At 44.7% G+C, this 12265-nt stretch overlaps 1 protein-coding gene across 1 annotated transcript in view; it reads left to right on the forward strand.

Annotated features, from left to right (window-relative positions):
• The window catches only part of TP53INP1 (tumor protein p53 inducible nuclear protein 1), a 48327-nt gene extending 40345 nt beyond the window's left edge, over positions 1–7982 (forward strand). The window contains exons 2-4 of the mRNA XM_075316227.1: positions 428–685; positions 2751–3093; positions 7048–7982. Of these exons, the coding sequence (XP_075172342.1) occupies positions 574–685; positions 2751–3093; positions 7048–7300 (708 nt within the window). The 5' untranslated portion in view covers positions 428–573 and the 3' untranslated portion in view covers positions 7301–7982. The remainder of the gene's footprint in view (positions 1–427; positions 686–2750; positions 3094–7047) is intronic.
• Positions 7983–12265: the final 4283 nt, after the last annotated feature.

Genomic DNA, 12265 nt, shown 5'->3' on the forward strand with positions numbered 1-12265 from the left:
TGATCAACCCCTTGAATCGGCCTTAGTAGCATAACTTTACATACACAGATAAGGCCAAGTATTCTTGTTGCCCCCTGGGCTCTATAGAAGCGACTGTACTTCTGGATACTGGAATGATCTAGGACTTAGGTCATTTGTCTCATTCATTTCAGCTGCCATAAAGCGCTCACTCCTTGCCGGACTCCGTACGAAAGGTGGCCATATGTGTTTCCAATATGGCCTCTACTGTGGACTTAAATCTAATGAAAATTGTTAATAAATGAGACCTTCCCTTTACATGTATGAAAAGCCGATTGAGATTGTCTGGAATCTTGAGTAAGTTTTGTAAAATATGTGGAGAATACATTTTTATTTATATTTTTTTTTTTTTTTTTTTTTTTTTTTTTTTAAAGATTTAATTTCTATTTGTACCACTTTTGTCTTCCAGGTTTTGTACAACCCTGAGACCTTTCGGGTGCCCCTCTGTGCCAGGACTGTATGCACTTTATCACTGCCTGTGCCACCTTGCTATCCCTGAGCCACCACTGTGCCCTGTGAAGGACTGGCAGGAGGAGACCCTGCTATATTCTTATAATGTTTCAGAAGCTGAACAGCATGTTTATAGGAGACGTCCGCAGCGTCCGGCACCAGGAGCCAGAACTCACTGAGAAAGATGACGACGAATGGATTGTGGTAGACTTTATAGGTAAGGATGTTGTGTGGGGGAGTACAGTGATCCAGGATGGATGCCGTTCCACCATCACATTGGTAAGTGATCTGTGTGGTAGAATATGCTGTTTGGGCTAAAGAACTGAGCCCACACCATCAGTAACGAGTGGCAGCTGACACTATGGGGCAATGGCCAAGATCGTAGATAATGGATCCAGGCCGTTTAGGCTCTCACATTCTTCGATCAATGTTATTGACAACACTTGGGAAAAAGAGGGCTTCCCAGGTAAGCACATTCGCCATTGATTGGGGAACAATCGGTGCAAAACGTTGCAGCCACTGTACAGTTTGCCAATGCCCAGTAGACCTCTTGCACTTTCTGCATTTTAGAGTGGTCAAAACTGCTGCCAGATGCCTTTTAAACCCTGACGTACGACTTACCAGTACATCCTGTGTGTCTAGTGCAAAGTGTGTCGCCCAGGGTTATGGGGTACTCTGTCCCAGGTGGTGTATATCTGGGGAATGTCACTTTGGTGGCCATTGCTCTGTTCCATGCCCTGTGCGCTTTTTGTAAAGGGGGAAATATTTACAGGGGTATGGAACAGTGTTCACACTTGACGCCACTTGCGGGTTGCGGCTATGTGGATGGAGCCGCTGCTGCACAATGTCCACTACTGGGGCTAGTGTTACTGGCAGCCTGGATGTTGGGTCCTCCGCAAGCAGGGCCGGACCCCAGAGGGTAGGTGAAATGATGTGTGGACTACCTTCTTCCGACACCCAAGGGGTTCAGTGCAACTGGTCTTTTACTCACTTTTTCTGGTGGTAACTGGTCACCCAAGGATGGCTGGTTTCACCTTCAGGTCCCCTTAGTCCCAGTACCAGTTTAGTAATCTTGTAGTCTTCCCCTGCACCTGTCTCTGGTTGGTGGGTCCCCATGGCGTAGAGCAACTGGGGGTCCCAGTCCGGTGGTTTTCCACTGCAGTCCGTATGACTGTAGCGTGAACCCTGTGGGGTTGGAGTCTCTGGTCCTGTCCCTGGTTCTACCTACTGAGTCTCAGATAAAAGTGAGGTCCTTGATGGTCCCCTCGCTGTGCAGGTGTTAACAGGCCTGCCTGGAGCTTCAGCCTGTCCTAGGGTCCTGTACCCCGTTAGTGAGTAGTTCCGGGAGTACTCCACCGGCAACTACTCTCCTGGGCACCAGGTTACTGCTCACTCAAAGTCAGTCCGTCTCTTCTCGTCCACCTTCACTCCTCGACACTTTCTTCTACTGTCTGCCCCTCCCACCTGGTCAACTAGTCGACTGGACTGGCTCCACTTCTAGTCGGCCATCCATTGGTCCGACCCTAGCTCTGTACCATTTTATGGGGGATGGTTGAGGAAAAACTGGGATTTTGTGAAGTGTTTGTTTGTGACTGGCACTGGTATTCCGGGGTCCTAGGGGGTAGGCCCTGCATCTTGGTGAGGATGCAGAATTTGTATCTTCCTGATGGCTTCAGGGGTGCTACACAGTGCCCACCCCGCCACCGTTGGTGGTCGATGTCAGCTGTGTAATGCAGCCTGCGCCTGTAAATCCCAGTCCCCACTCTTCTTCCTCAGGACATAACGAGGCACCAATGCTTTGCTTTTAAGACTGGTGACTTGGGGTAGGCCTCGGTCTCTATCTTGGTGATCCTATGAAGCTCAGCCTGTGGAGATCAGTAATTTTTAAAGAATCAAAGAGTCAAGTTAGTTTTGTGAGAACTTATTATTTTTGTATTTTTACTTTTTTTTTGTTATTTGAAGAATTGTGACTTTTTTTAATTCCTCCCGATCCCAAAGGATGAGTGCTGTATATAAAAATAAAACTGTGGTGGTATTAAATTTTTTATTTTTTTTTCTCCCCCCCCCCCCCCCCCCCTTGCTATTTTTTTTTAATACATCATATGGTAAAATGAGTTGTCATTCAAAACTACAACACTAGGTGAAAAAAAAAATCCCAAATTGATGGAAAATTTTAACTGGACTGGAATAAGTTAATCCTCCTCAAATAGCTTTTGGAATTGAATCTATAATTTAATATTCTAATGTGATTTCTGTTTTTTCTTGTTTCTTCTCCACTAAAGTTAATAACTGCACTAAAACACCAGAAGAAGCCTCTTCCTTTGAAGAAATCGACCGCCCAAATGAAGAACCCGTCTTGACTTTTGCACCAGGTGCCTTTGAACAGCTTGAAGATATGATTGACTCTTATGTCCACTTTGATCCTTGTCCTTTGGAGGAGAGTTGGTTTGTTACTCCACCACCCTGCTTTACTGCTGGAGGGTTGGCCACTACGGAGGTGGAGACTAGCCCATTGGAGAACCTGCTCATCGAGCACCCGAGCATGTCTGTCTATGCTGTGCACAACCTTTGCACTAAGCAGACGAGGACGTGTGACTCAGAGATCCAGAACTCACGTTCTTCACGGTGAGTGATTTGTCTCTTGATCATAACCAGTCTTTTAACCCCTTATTGATGTGTGGCCTAAATATGCATCCTGTAGGGAGTGGGGCCCAGGAGCTGAGCTTGTACCATACCCAGCAGATGCCAGATGCATTACACAGCCGGTATATCTCTTCAACGGCTAATGTTTAGCTCTGACAGTGGCAATTAAATGGTTAAACAGCAGCGATCAGTGATGTCTGCATATAAATAGTGAGTTGGCCAATGGACGCGTACACCAGCCCCCATCACCCGTGTCTGTGATGTAATTGTGACGCCCTGGCCTATCAGGTCGTCACAGGGTATTGTTCAATCTGCCCTTCTGTGCAATATCCACCTCCTCCTTGGTTACGGGTCCCTAACCTTTGGGGTTGCCAAGAACAGCTAATCAAAATCCTAGGAACACTCTGCACCACACCCACCAGACACACCAGTGGACGGCCTGAGTGTAATAGGGTCGCCCACTTGGGGGGTTGGTTAAAGGAGGGTCAGGAGTGTCAGGAGACAGTCAGTTGAGCAGTGACTCTCAAGAGGAGAGGTCACAGGAGAGTGTAGTGTTGGAGGAGAGAGAGAGGAGGTCAGGAGCTGGGCTCCTTAGAACTTCTAGGTAGCAGACGTTGGTCTGGGCCTGGTAGGAGCTGGACCCCGGTCGCAGGGGATCGTGACAAGGGGCACGGACTGTTGAGGAGGACAGCCGGCGGCCTTGTGCCATCACCGGGCAGGGGCCAGGGCACGACTGGGTACGTGGACCCTAAGTCAGGGAGTAGCTTCAGGCGTCCTGACAATTTACCCGACGAGGACGGAGCCTTCAAGATCCGTTCTCCACCCGCTCCAAAATCTGTGTACTAGCGCAATGAGGGGGATAGGACTTTCCACACATACGGTCCAGAAAATCCCAAGCGTGAACCCTGAGAGCAAGCTCCCTCAGTTAGCCAGACTGGGGAGCGGGACCTGATTAGTTTCAAACTAAAGGGACCAACTAAAAGACAAGGTGCCACAGAAAAAGGTCACAGATTAACAGGCAACACCAAGAGAAACGGGACCCAGGCGTGCTCCCCTTTCAGCGGCAGCGGTGTCCAGTTTGGTTTACTACAGTTGTCGGTGTCAGCGTTATTGGACTGAGTGAGTAGACAAGTGACCCTTACCGTCCCAACGGCACATCCCCCGTCACCATCAGAGTCTGGGTATTCCCCTACCAGCGGAGGGGGTAAAAACCTGGCTGCCCACACCATCGCCACCGGGTACTCCCAGCCGCAGCGGTTGTACTCCACCTTACCACGCACCATGGGTGGCGTCACGAACTTTCCACATCATCCCCTGTATATAACACCCCCCCCACCCCCCTTCGTTTGAGGAGCTGCACGACCCCTGGGTCTGGAGCCCTCTCAAGCTACCGCGGATCCAGATCTGAGCAGCCCGGCTGCTGATGCGGGGGCGACACGTAATCTTGGGTTGTAATGGCAGCCAAGGTGTTTCTCAGTGCTATAAATCGACAATAAACAAGCCTTTGCACAGCTACATCAACTGAAAAATAAAAATGTTAGTCATATTTGCGTTTTGTTTTTGTTTTTTTGTTTTTTTGTTTTTTTTTTTTAAGTATTGATCACGTCATCAATTTTTAAGTAAATATATTTTTAAAGGTGCTATTGACATGACTTTATCACCAGATGTCGCTAACAACCCATCCAATCTACACAAGGAAAGAAATCAAACTATAGATGTCCAGAAATTTATTGTTGTGTAATAATGATAAATTACACCAGGGAATAGTATTGAACACCTGAAGAAAGAGGTGCAAAATGCCATGGGAAGTCATGACACCAGCTGAAAGCTATCAGTAAGTAGAAAGCAATCCTGTCATTTAGTGAAAAATTAAATCAGCCGTTTCAACTAATGGCCTATAAAAAGGTATCTTATTACAAGAAACCTCTCATGACGAGTAAGACCAGTGAGCTGTCTCAAGACCTTTGCAATCTTATTGTTGCAAAATGTATTGATCGCATTGGTTACAGAATTTCTAAACTACTGAAGGTGATGGTGAACTTTGTTGGGGCCATAATTCGGAAGTGGAAAGAAAATCCTTTCACTATAAACCAGCTTCTTTCCTCAAGATTTCACACAGGAGTGAAAAGAACTATCAAAAGAGTTGTCAAAGAGGCAAGAACCACTTGTGGAGAGCTACAGAAAGACCTAAAATCAGCAGGTACAATTGTTTCAAAGAAAACAATAAGTAATGCACTCGCCCTCCCTGGAGACCAAAAATCAGTGCGTAGAACCCCAAAAATACCATACAAAGAGTGTGGCTTAGAGGTGGGAACATCATGGAGTGGGGTTGTTTTTCAGCATACAGCACTGGAACACTTAATATAACTGAAGTAAGGATGAATGGACAAATGTACGAGACATTCTTGATAAAAAATCTGCTGCCATCTACCAAAATGATGATGAAATGAGGGTGGACATTTCAGCAAGATAATGATCCCAAACACAGTCAAGGAAACTCTTAATTGGTTTCTCATAAAATAAAGCTGCTAGAATGGCCAAACAAATCACCGGATTTGAATCCAACAGAAATTTTATGGAAGGAACTAAAGCGGAATACATAGGACCCCACAGAACCTTAAGGATTTGGAGAGTGTGTGGAAGAATGGACCAAAATCACATCTGAGCAATGTAGTCTCCATAAAGGAAGTGTCTGGAAGCCGAAATCGCCAACCAATTCTTGGGTATGAAGTATTAGATGCATTTCAGTAGGCGCGTTCAATACTTTTTTTTTCTCCTGTATCACTTCTATGGTTTGAATTCTAATGTCCATATCCCCTTTAGAAATCTATTTTCTTAGAAGACTATTGACGTGGCCAATAGCAGTTTCACAAGTCTGTAGTCAGTGTATGGGTAGAGAAACCTATTCCGGTTTTGAATGTTGCTTAATCTGTCAGCAGGTTTTTGCGAACTCCTTTAAAAACAGCATAATGTAGGAAGAGACCCTGATTCCAGCGATGTTGTATCACTTAGTTTACGGAGTGCAGTTGTTGTGACAGTGTTTTTAGATGCTGCATGTAGCAGAGCTCAAAGCTAACCCCACCCACACCAGTTTTCTGTGTATATTGACAGTGAGTTGCTTATCAGAGAAGGGGCATGGTCAAACTACTGCTCTTGGGGCAATGATAACCACATAGTGATAAAAACTTAATTGTAAGTCAACAGAGTAATAAGTGACACACCAGCGTTTTAACCCCTTATCGCCTGCTGAGAGAGAAGCAGGTATCTGTAATTTTTATTTCATAAATGAATAATGACGGTTAAGGCTACTTTACACACTGCGATATCGGTCCCGATATCGCTAGCGTGGGTACCCGCCCCCATCTGTTGTTCGACACGGGCAAATCGCTGCCCGTGCCGCACAACATCGCGCAGACCCGTCACACATACTTACCTGCCCGGCGACGTCGCTGTGACCGGCGAACCGCCTCCTTTCTAAGGGGGCGGTCCGTGCGGCGTCACAGCGATGTCACTGAGCGGTCGCCCAATAGAAGCGGAGGGGCGGAGATGAGTGGCCGGAACATCCCGCCCACCTCCTTCCTTCCTCATAGCGGCCGGGAGGCAGGTAAGGAGAGGTTCCTCGTTCCTGCGGCGTCACACATAGCGATGTGTGCTGCCGCAGGAGCGACGAACTAAATCGTTACTGCTGCAGTAACGATAATGGAGAATGGACCCCCATGTCACCGATGAGCGATTTTGCACGTTTTTGCAACGATGCAAAATCGCTCATCGGTGTCACACGCAGCAACATCGCTAATGCGGCCGGATGTGCGTCACCAATTCCGTGACCCCAACGACTCGACTCCGCATTAGCGATGTCGCAGCGTGTAAAGCCCCCTTTACTCTTGAAGCTTTTGTATATAATGTTGTTTTAATTTTTTTCTTTACGTTTTTCAGGTTGGATCCAGGTCATGCTAATCTAGCTCAGCATGTACGCTGTTTTGTTGCAACCCTCTCTGCTCGGACAACTCGCCTGAACCCGGAAAAGACCATTCTCTTCTCTAAATTGTCAAAACCGCAAATGGAAAAAACTCTTCTCAACCGAAAGAGCCTTAGACGTCAAAATCGCATTCGAGGTTGCCATTCACAGCAGGTCAAGCACAGCAGGGTCATCGTTCAGCAGCCTTCCCAGCGTCGGTACAATTATTGAGAACATGTCTGACCACTTCTTTCTTTCTTTTTCCCTCCTCTCCATACAACTGTTACCGCTCCTTATTGGAGCCCATGTTATGTAGTGTCTGAGCACAAGTCTCCAGGGAGTCCACACAGATCTGGGGGCAGCGTCTTGTTTAGACAATTGTAGAATTTTTGTCTTTTCGGCAATGTCTTGCATTTCATATTAAGAGGTCTTAATGACAGATACATTCATTGTGATGGACGCGGTTACAAATTCTAAAACCTTTAACAGGTTGAGAATGGTTTCTGACATGTCATGGCAGCTGGCACCATCATATTGGCACAGTTGGGCCCAAGTAAACCTTCTAGTATGATGTCTTATGTAATACAGCTGTACTTGGGGACGAATACCACCCTGCCCCCCCCCCCCCCCAAAAAAGCCATTCCTTACACTTGAGCAAGAATACGATCTCTGGTTTCCACCAGTCCATTATGCAACTAGAAGACTGTACACGAGTCTCAGATGTTTTCGATTCATTGTCCTTTTGCTGGAAACCAAAAATATGCATTTATTTTTTTCCATATGTAAGTGAAAACCTGTTACCTCCTCATTTTGAGATGTAACTATCATTCTTAATACCAGCAGACATTTTTTTTGTTTTTATTAATCCTTCACTGACAACCAAACTGGTCATTGTTGTTGTCTCATCTTGAAACCGCCATAGAATTTATTTTGTTTTTTATTATTTCATAATACATTTTTGTTTTTGTATTTTTTTTTTTTTTTTTTTTTGTATTTTTTTTTTCCTCTTAGGGCATTGTATAGAAATTACAATATAGCTATGGTATATGTATATGGTATTCTAAAATAGAATAGTCATTTTTTTTTTTGTTTTTTTTTTTTTACATTCTAGTTTATTTGCCATTGATTTTAAATGAAGAGATAATTTTGCAGGCACCAAGAGACTTGGATCCAGCGGAGCAGTCTGTCGCCTCTTCTGCCATACACGGTTAACCCTTCACGTGCATTCTCTTGCGCACCAGTCCCATGACTGATACATGTGCACGGGTGCCATTGTTGAAGTGTTAACAGTAGCTACGTGGATATTTTTAAAAGGACTATAACTTCTATTTTACAGGACGTGGTACATGTTAAGCGTGGTTGAATATTATTCTAGAAAGCGTATAAGAAAATGACAAATGCTTCATTGCTGCTGGCGGTATACCATTGCCCAGTGCAAAAGGCCATCGTATAGGAATGGATGAGCATTGCCCGAGATTCACACTGACTTCTGGTGGAGTGATGTTACGTGTGCAGCCATTGCAGTGCCTCCTGGTATGATGGGATGCAAGCCTTGTAATGGATTATGGCGTGGCATTCCCATGCCAGGTTGTAGTTTTTTTGTTTTTCTTTAAGTACCAATTGCCTTCTAGTAACCCTATGCAGTTATCCGTCCATGGGACACAAATGCCTCATCTGTCTACCACGTTCCAGAGAAAACAGCGATTGCAAACTTCTCGGTCACTTGGGACGATCTATAATCTCTCCATCAGAGATGCTCAAATGTATCATGAAATACTTGAGAACTTTAATAATTCTTCCTTATGTGTCTACATTGTGATAATAGAGACCTAGGTGTATATTGTCCAATGCAGCAGAACATTTCATTCACCCGTTGTCTCCCTTTATGCTTGGCTGAATGGAGGTGTAGGATTTTTGTCTGGGGACGAGTTTTCACAAACCACAGTGTATGGGCCTACATCAATTAATAGGGCGGCCGTCCCGACATCGGTAATTTTGGCCACATTCTGCTGTCGTGTGTTGTGAATCCATGGTTAACTCAATTATTGTGCGGAGCTGTGATACAATCCTGATACTCTGTTCATTATTATTTGTTCTCCACTTGGATGCTTGGATGGGCACGACTCAAGTACCTCAGTATAATGGAAGTCAATGGGTGGCTCAACCATTTTTGTGGAAACATGCTCAAGTTTCCCATTGACTTCTTTTATACCCAGTACACAAGTTCGGCCCATCTGAGTATCCAACCGCGAGTACTGAGCATAGTAGTGCTTGATTTATCGCTAGTAGTTAACAATAAGTGTACACACATACCTCATGTTGGTAATCTATTGCAGCATTAATCCATATGCAATCAGGCCTGAAAGAGCATTGAGCGTGATATTGCACTTCTGGAGCCTCCCCCCATGTTTATTTCCCAGTTAGGGCCACCCTCTTCTACTTGGCTGAAGCCTTGCTGTCTGAAAAGGAAATCTTGTGCATGCGCCGTTCTCCCTTCTAGTACCTGCGCAGTGCTCCTCCCCAACTGTTGACACAAGTATCGGAGTTCTGTGGATGCACCTCCCACGTTTCTTTTAACATATTACGTAAAGTTTTTACATAGCTGGGATATAGCTATTTCTAGTTTGTACCTAGAGGCAATGTCCAGAGTGTACAACGGTTGGGTCCATTGGCCACTAGTGCCGCTACGGTAATAAAACACAACATTTCAAATTCTCAGTCGCTAACATTGCATATCGGGCCACTTTATTAATGCACAGATGCAAAATGGTGATGTTTGATTCCAGTCTTGGGCCTCTCAAAAAAAATTTTATGAATGTATTCCAATTGGGGATTGGTTGGTAACTAACCACTTTATAGAGGTAAAAAATTAGAGGTTGCATAAAAAAACAGGTACTTTTATAGAAATGCTCTGCAGTATTGGGGTATGTGAGCATCGCACGCTTCTTCAGGTGAATTATGCCTTATGTTCACCTGAAAAAGCGCTACAAAAAAAACATTAAAAATAATGAATGTTTGCACTGCAATGGCAAAGTGACTTTCCGTCTAAACGTTTTGTTAACCACTTCAGACTCTGAAAGTTGTTAAACATATAATTGAGAAGAGGAAAGGAATATATTCCTGCAGCAAGTAGAACGGTCACAGCTGTAAAAGGTTCCAAATCTGTTGGGTTTTCTGGACGTGACGTTTGTGTCCCAGCTGATTGCTTGCTGCCATTGTATCTTTCTTTTTGAAAGAATGTATATATTATTTCTTATAGTAAAGTTACTAAGGTTTTTTTTCCGCCCTGTATGTTTGTCCTATATTTTCCTGACCATTCACAAATGTGTCCTTTACCATTTTCAGTCCTAGATTTCTGGTTGAACAATGTCTCATAGTGTTTATGTAGGTTCTAAATCTCCAGATTTTGAGAAACGACAACTCTCAGCATTTCCTGGCATAGGCGAGCTATTAAAGCATTGAGGATTGTGACATCCGTAGTTTTCAACACCTCCGATGTAGGTGAATCTCTGCCTTTTTATTATTCATTGGTTTCCACTCACCATTTTACAGGTCATTGAATTGTCGGCACAACTTGTGGGGGGGGGGGTGTAGCATTTTTTACACAGCATAAATCATTAATTTTGGTCTTCATACATATTTCTTAAAGGGATTGGGAGAATCGTAAAGGAAAACAATCCGGGGGGTAAGGCTACTTTCACACATCCGGATTTTTGCTCTGCGGCACAATACGGCGTTCTGCAGAAAAACCGCAACCGGCTTTTGTAACGCCGGTTGCGTTTTTTTTTGCATAGACTTACATTAGTGCCGTATTGTGCCGCAGGGGCTTGCGTTCGGTCCGGTTTTTGCCGCATGCGGCAGATTTAGCCGATGCCGCGGCCAGATCGAACGTTCCCTGCAACGTTTTTTGCTCCGGCAAAAAACACCGCATCGCGCCGCATCCGGCCGCTGCGGCGCATTTTTCAATGCATACCTATGGAGGCCGGATGCGGCGCGATGCGGAAAAAAAACGCATCCGCTCGCCGCATGCGTTTTTTTCCACTGCGCATGCTCAGTAGCATGCCGCAACCGGAAAAAAAACGGACGGGCCGCATGTAAAAACTTATGCAAAGGATGCGGTGTTTTCGCCGCATCCATTGCATAGTTTTCACAGCCGGATTGAGCCGCAGTGCTCAAACCGGATGTGTGAAAGTAGCCTAAGTCTGTGCTTGAGGCACCTCTATTCTAGAAATAGGTAAGAAACCTTTCTCTGCCCTTAAACTTCCCGATTCCTTTAGCTTATTATAACCTACAGTCCAAAAAAAGTTTTAAAAAAGCGGATTTGTCACTAAACTACTCCGTCGTGTTAGTGAAATAGGTCTTCCAGCTCATCTCTACGTCACACCAAGGATTCTGTAAAAATCCAGTGGAGCAGATATGGTGAAACTAACTCCTTTTCTTGCCTATAGCCGTCAGAGCCATTTTCGGGCCTTATATCGCTGTTTGAAAATTTTTTTAAAGCTGAACTTTGGCTTCTCCAGGCAAGAAACATTCATAATCCTTCCCTCAAATGTTGTGAAGCAGCAGAGCAATCAGGACGGTAGGAGCCACTGCTGGGAGATTCCGACAATGGCTGATTTCCTGGAAGAGTAGGATTGGCCATGCTGAAATCCAACATGCTCAATCCTCATTTCGTCTCATCTGCCATTGATGGACAGTTAGGACACCGTGGTGTGAGTTCGCGTTACTAGACTGCTTCATATTATATGAAGGAAGATGGTAAAGCCTTGCCGCTGATTCTGATAGGAAATTTTAGAGGCTCATTTCAGGTGTCCGTTTTTCTGACATGAGTGCTGGCCATAGTGTTCATATGTCTGTGTGCGCAACTTTGACACTCACCCAGTTCCCCACCATCACCCACACACAGGCACAGTGACTTGTCCAATATTGATCTGGGTGTCAGATCAAACTTGCTAATGCAAGTCTGTGGATCTCTGAAAATAAAAATCAGTCCTTGGATGCTGTCCGTTTTTCACAGACTGATTGATAGGAGAAACTTGCGAAACTTCTGAAATATTATTTTTTTCTTATTATTTTCTTTCTCTAAGAAAAGCTGGTGAACTTGTGATAAAAACTGTCTGTTTCTGATCAGATTTTCATCTGTGTTTTTTGATCCCTTTTAAATCTTGAGGTGTTTTTTTTTTTTTTGCTTATGGG

Source organism: Anomaloglossus baeobatrachus, chromosome 6 (assembly GCF_048569485.1).
Source record: "Anomaloglossus baeobatrachus isolate aAnoBae1 chromosome 6, aAnoBae1.hap1, whole genome shotgun sequence".
NCBI lineage: Eukaryota > Metazoa > Chordata > Amphibia > Anura > Aromobatidae > Anomaloglossus > Anomaloglossus baeobatrachus.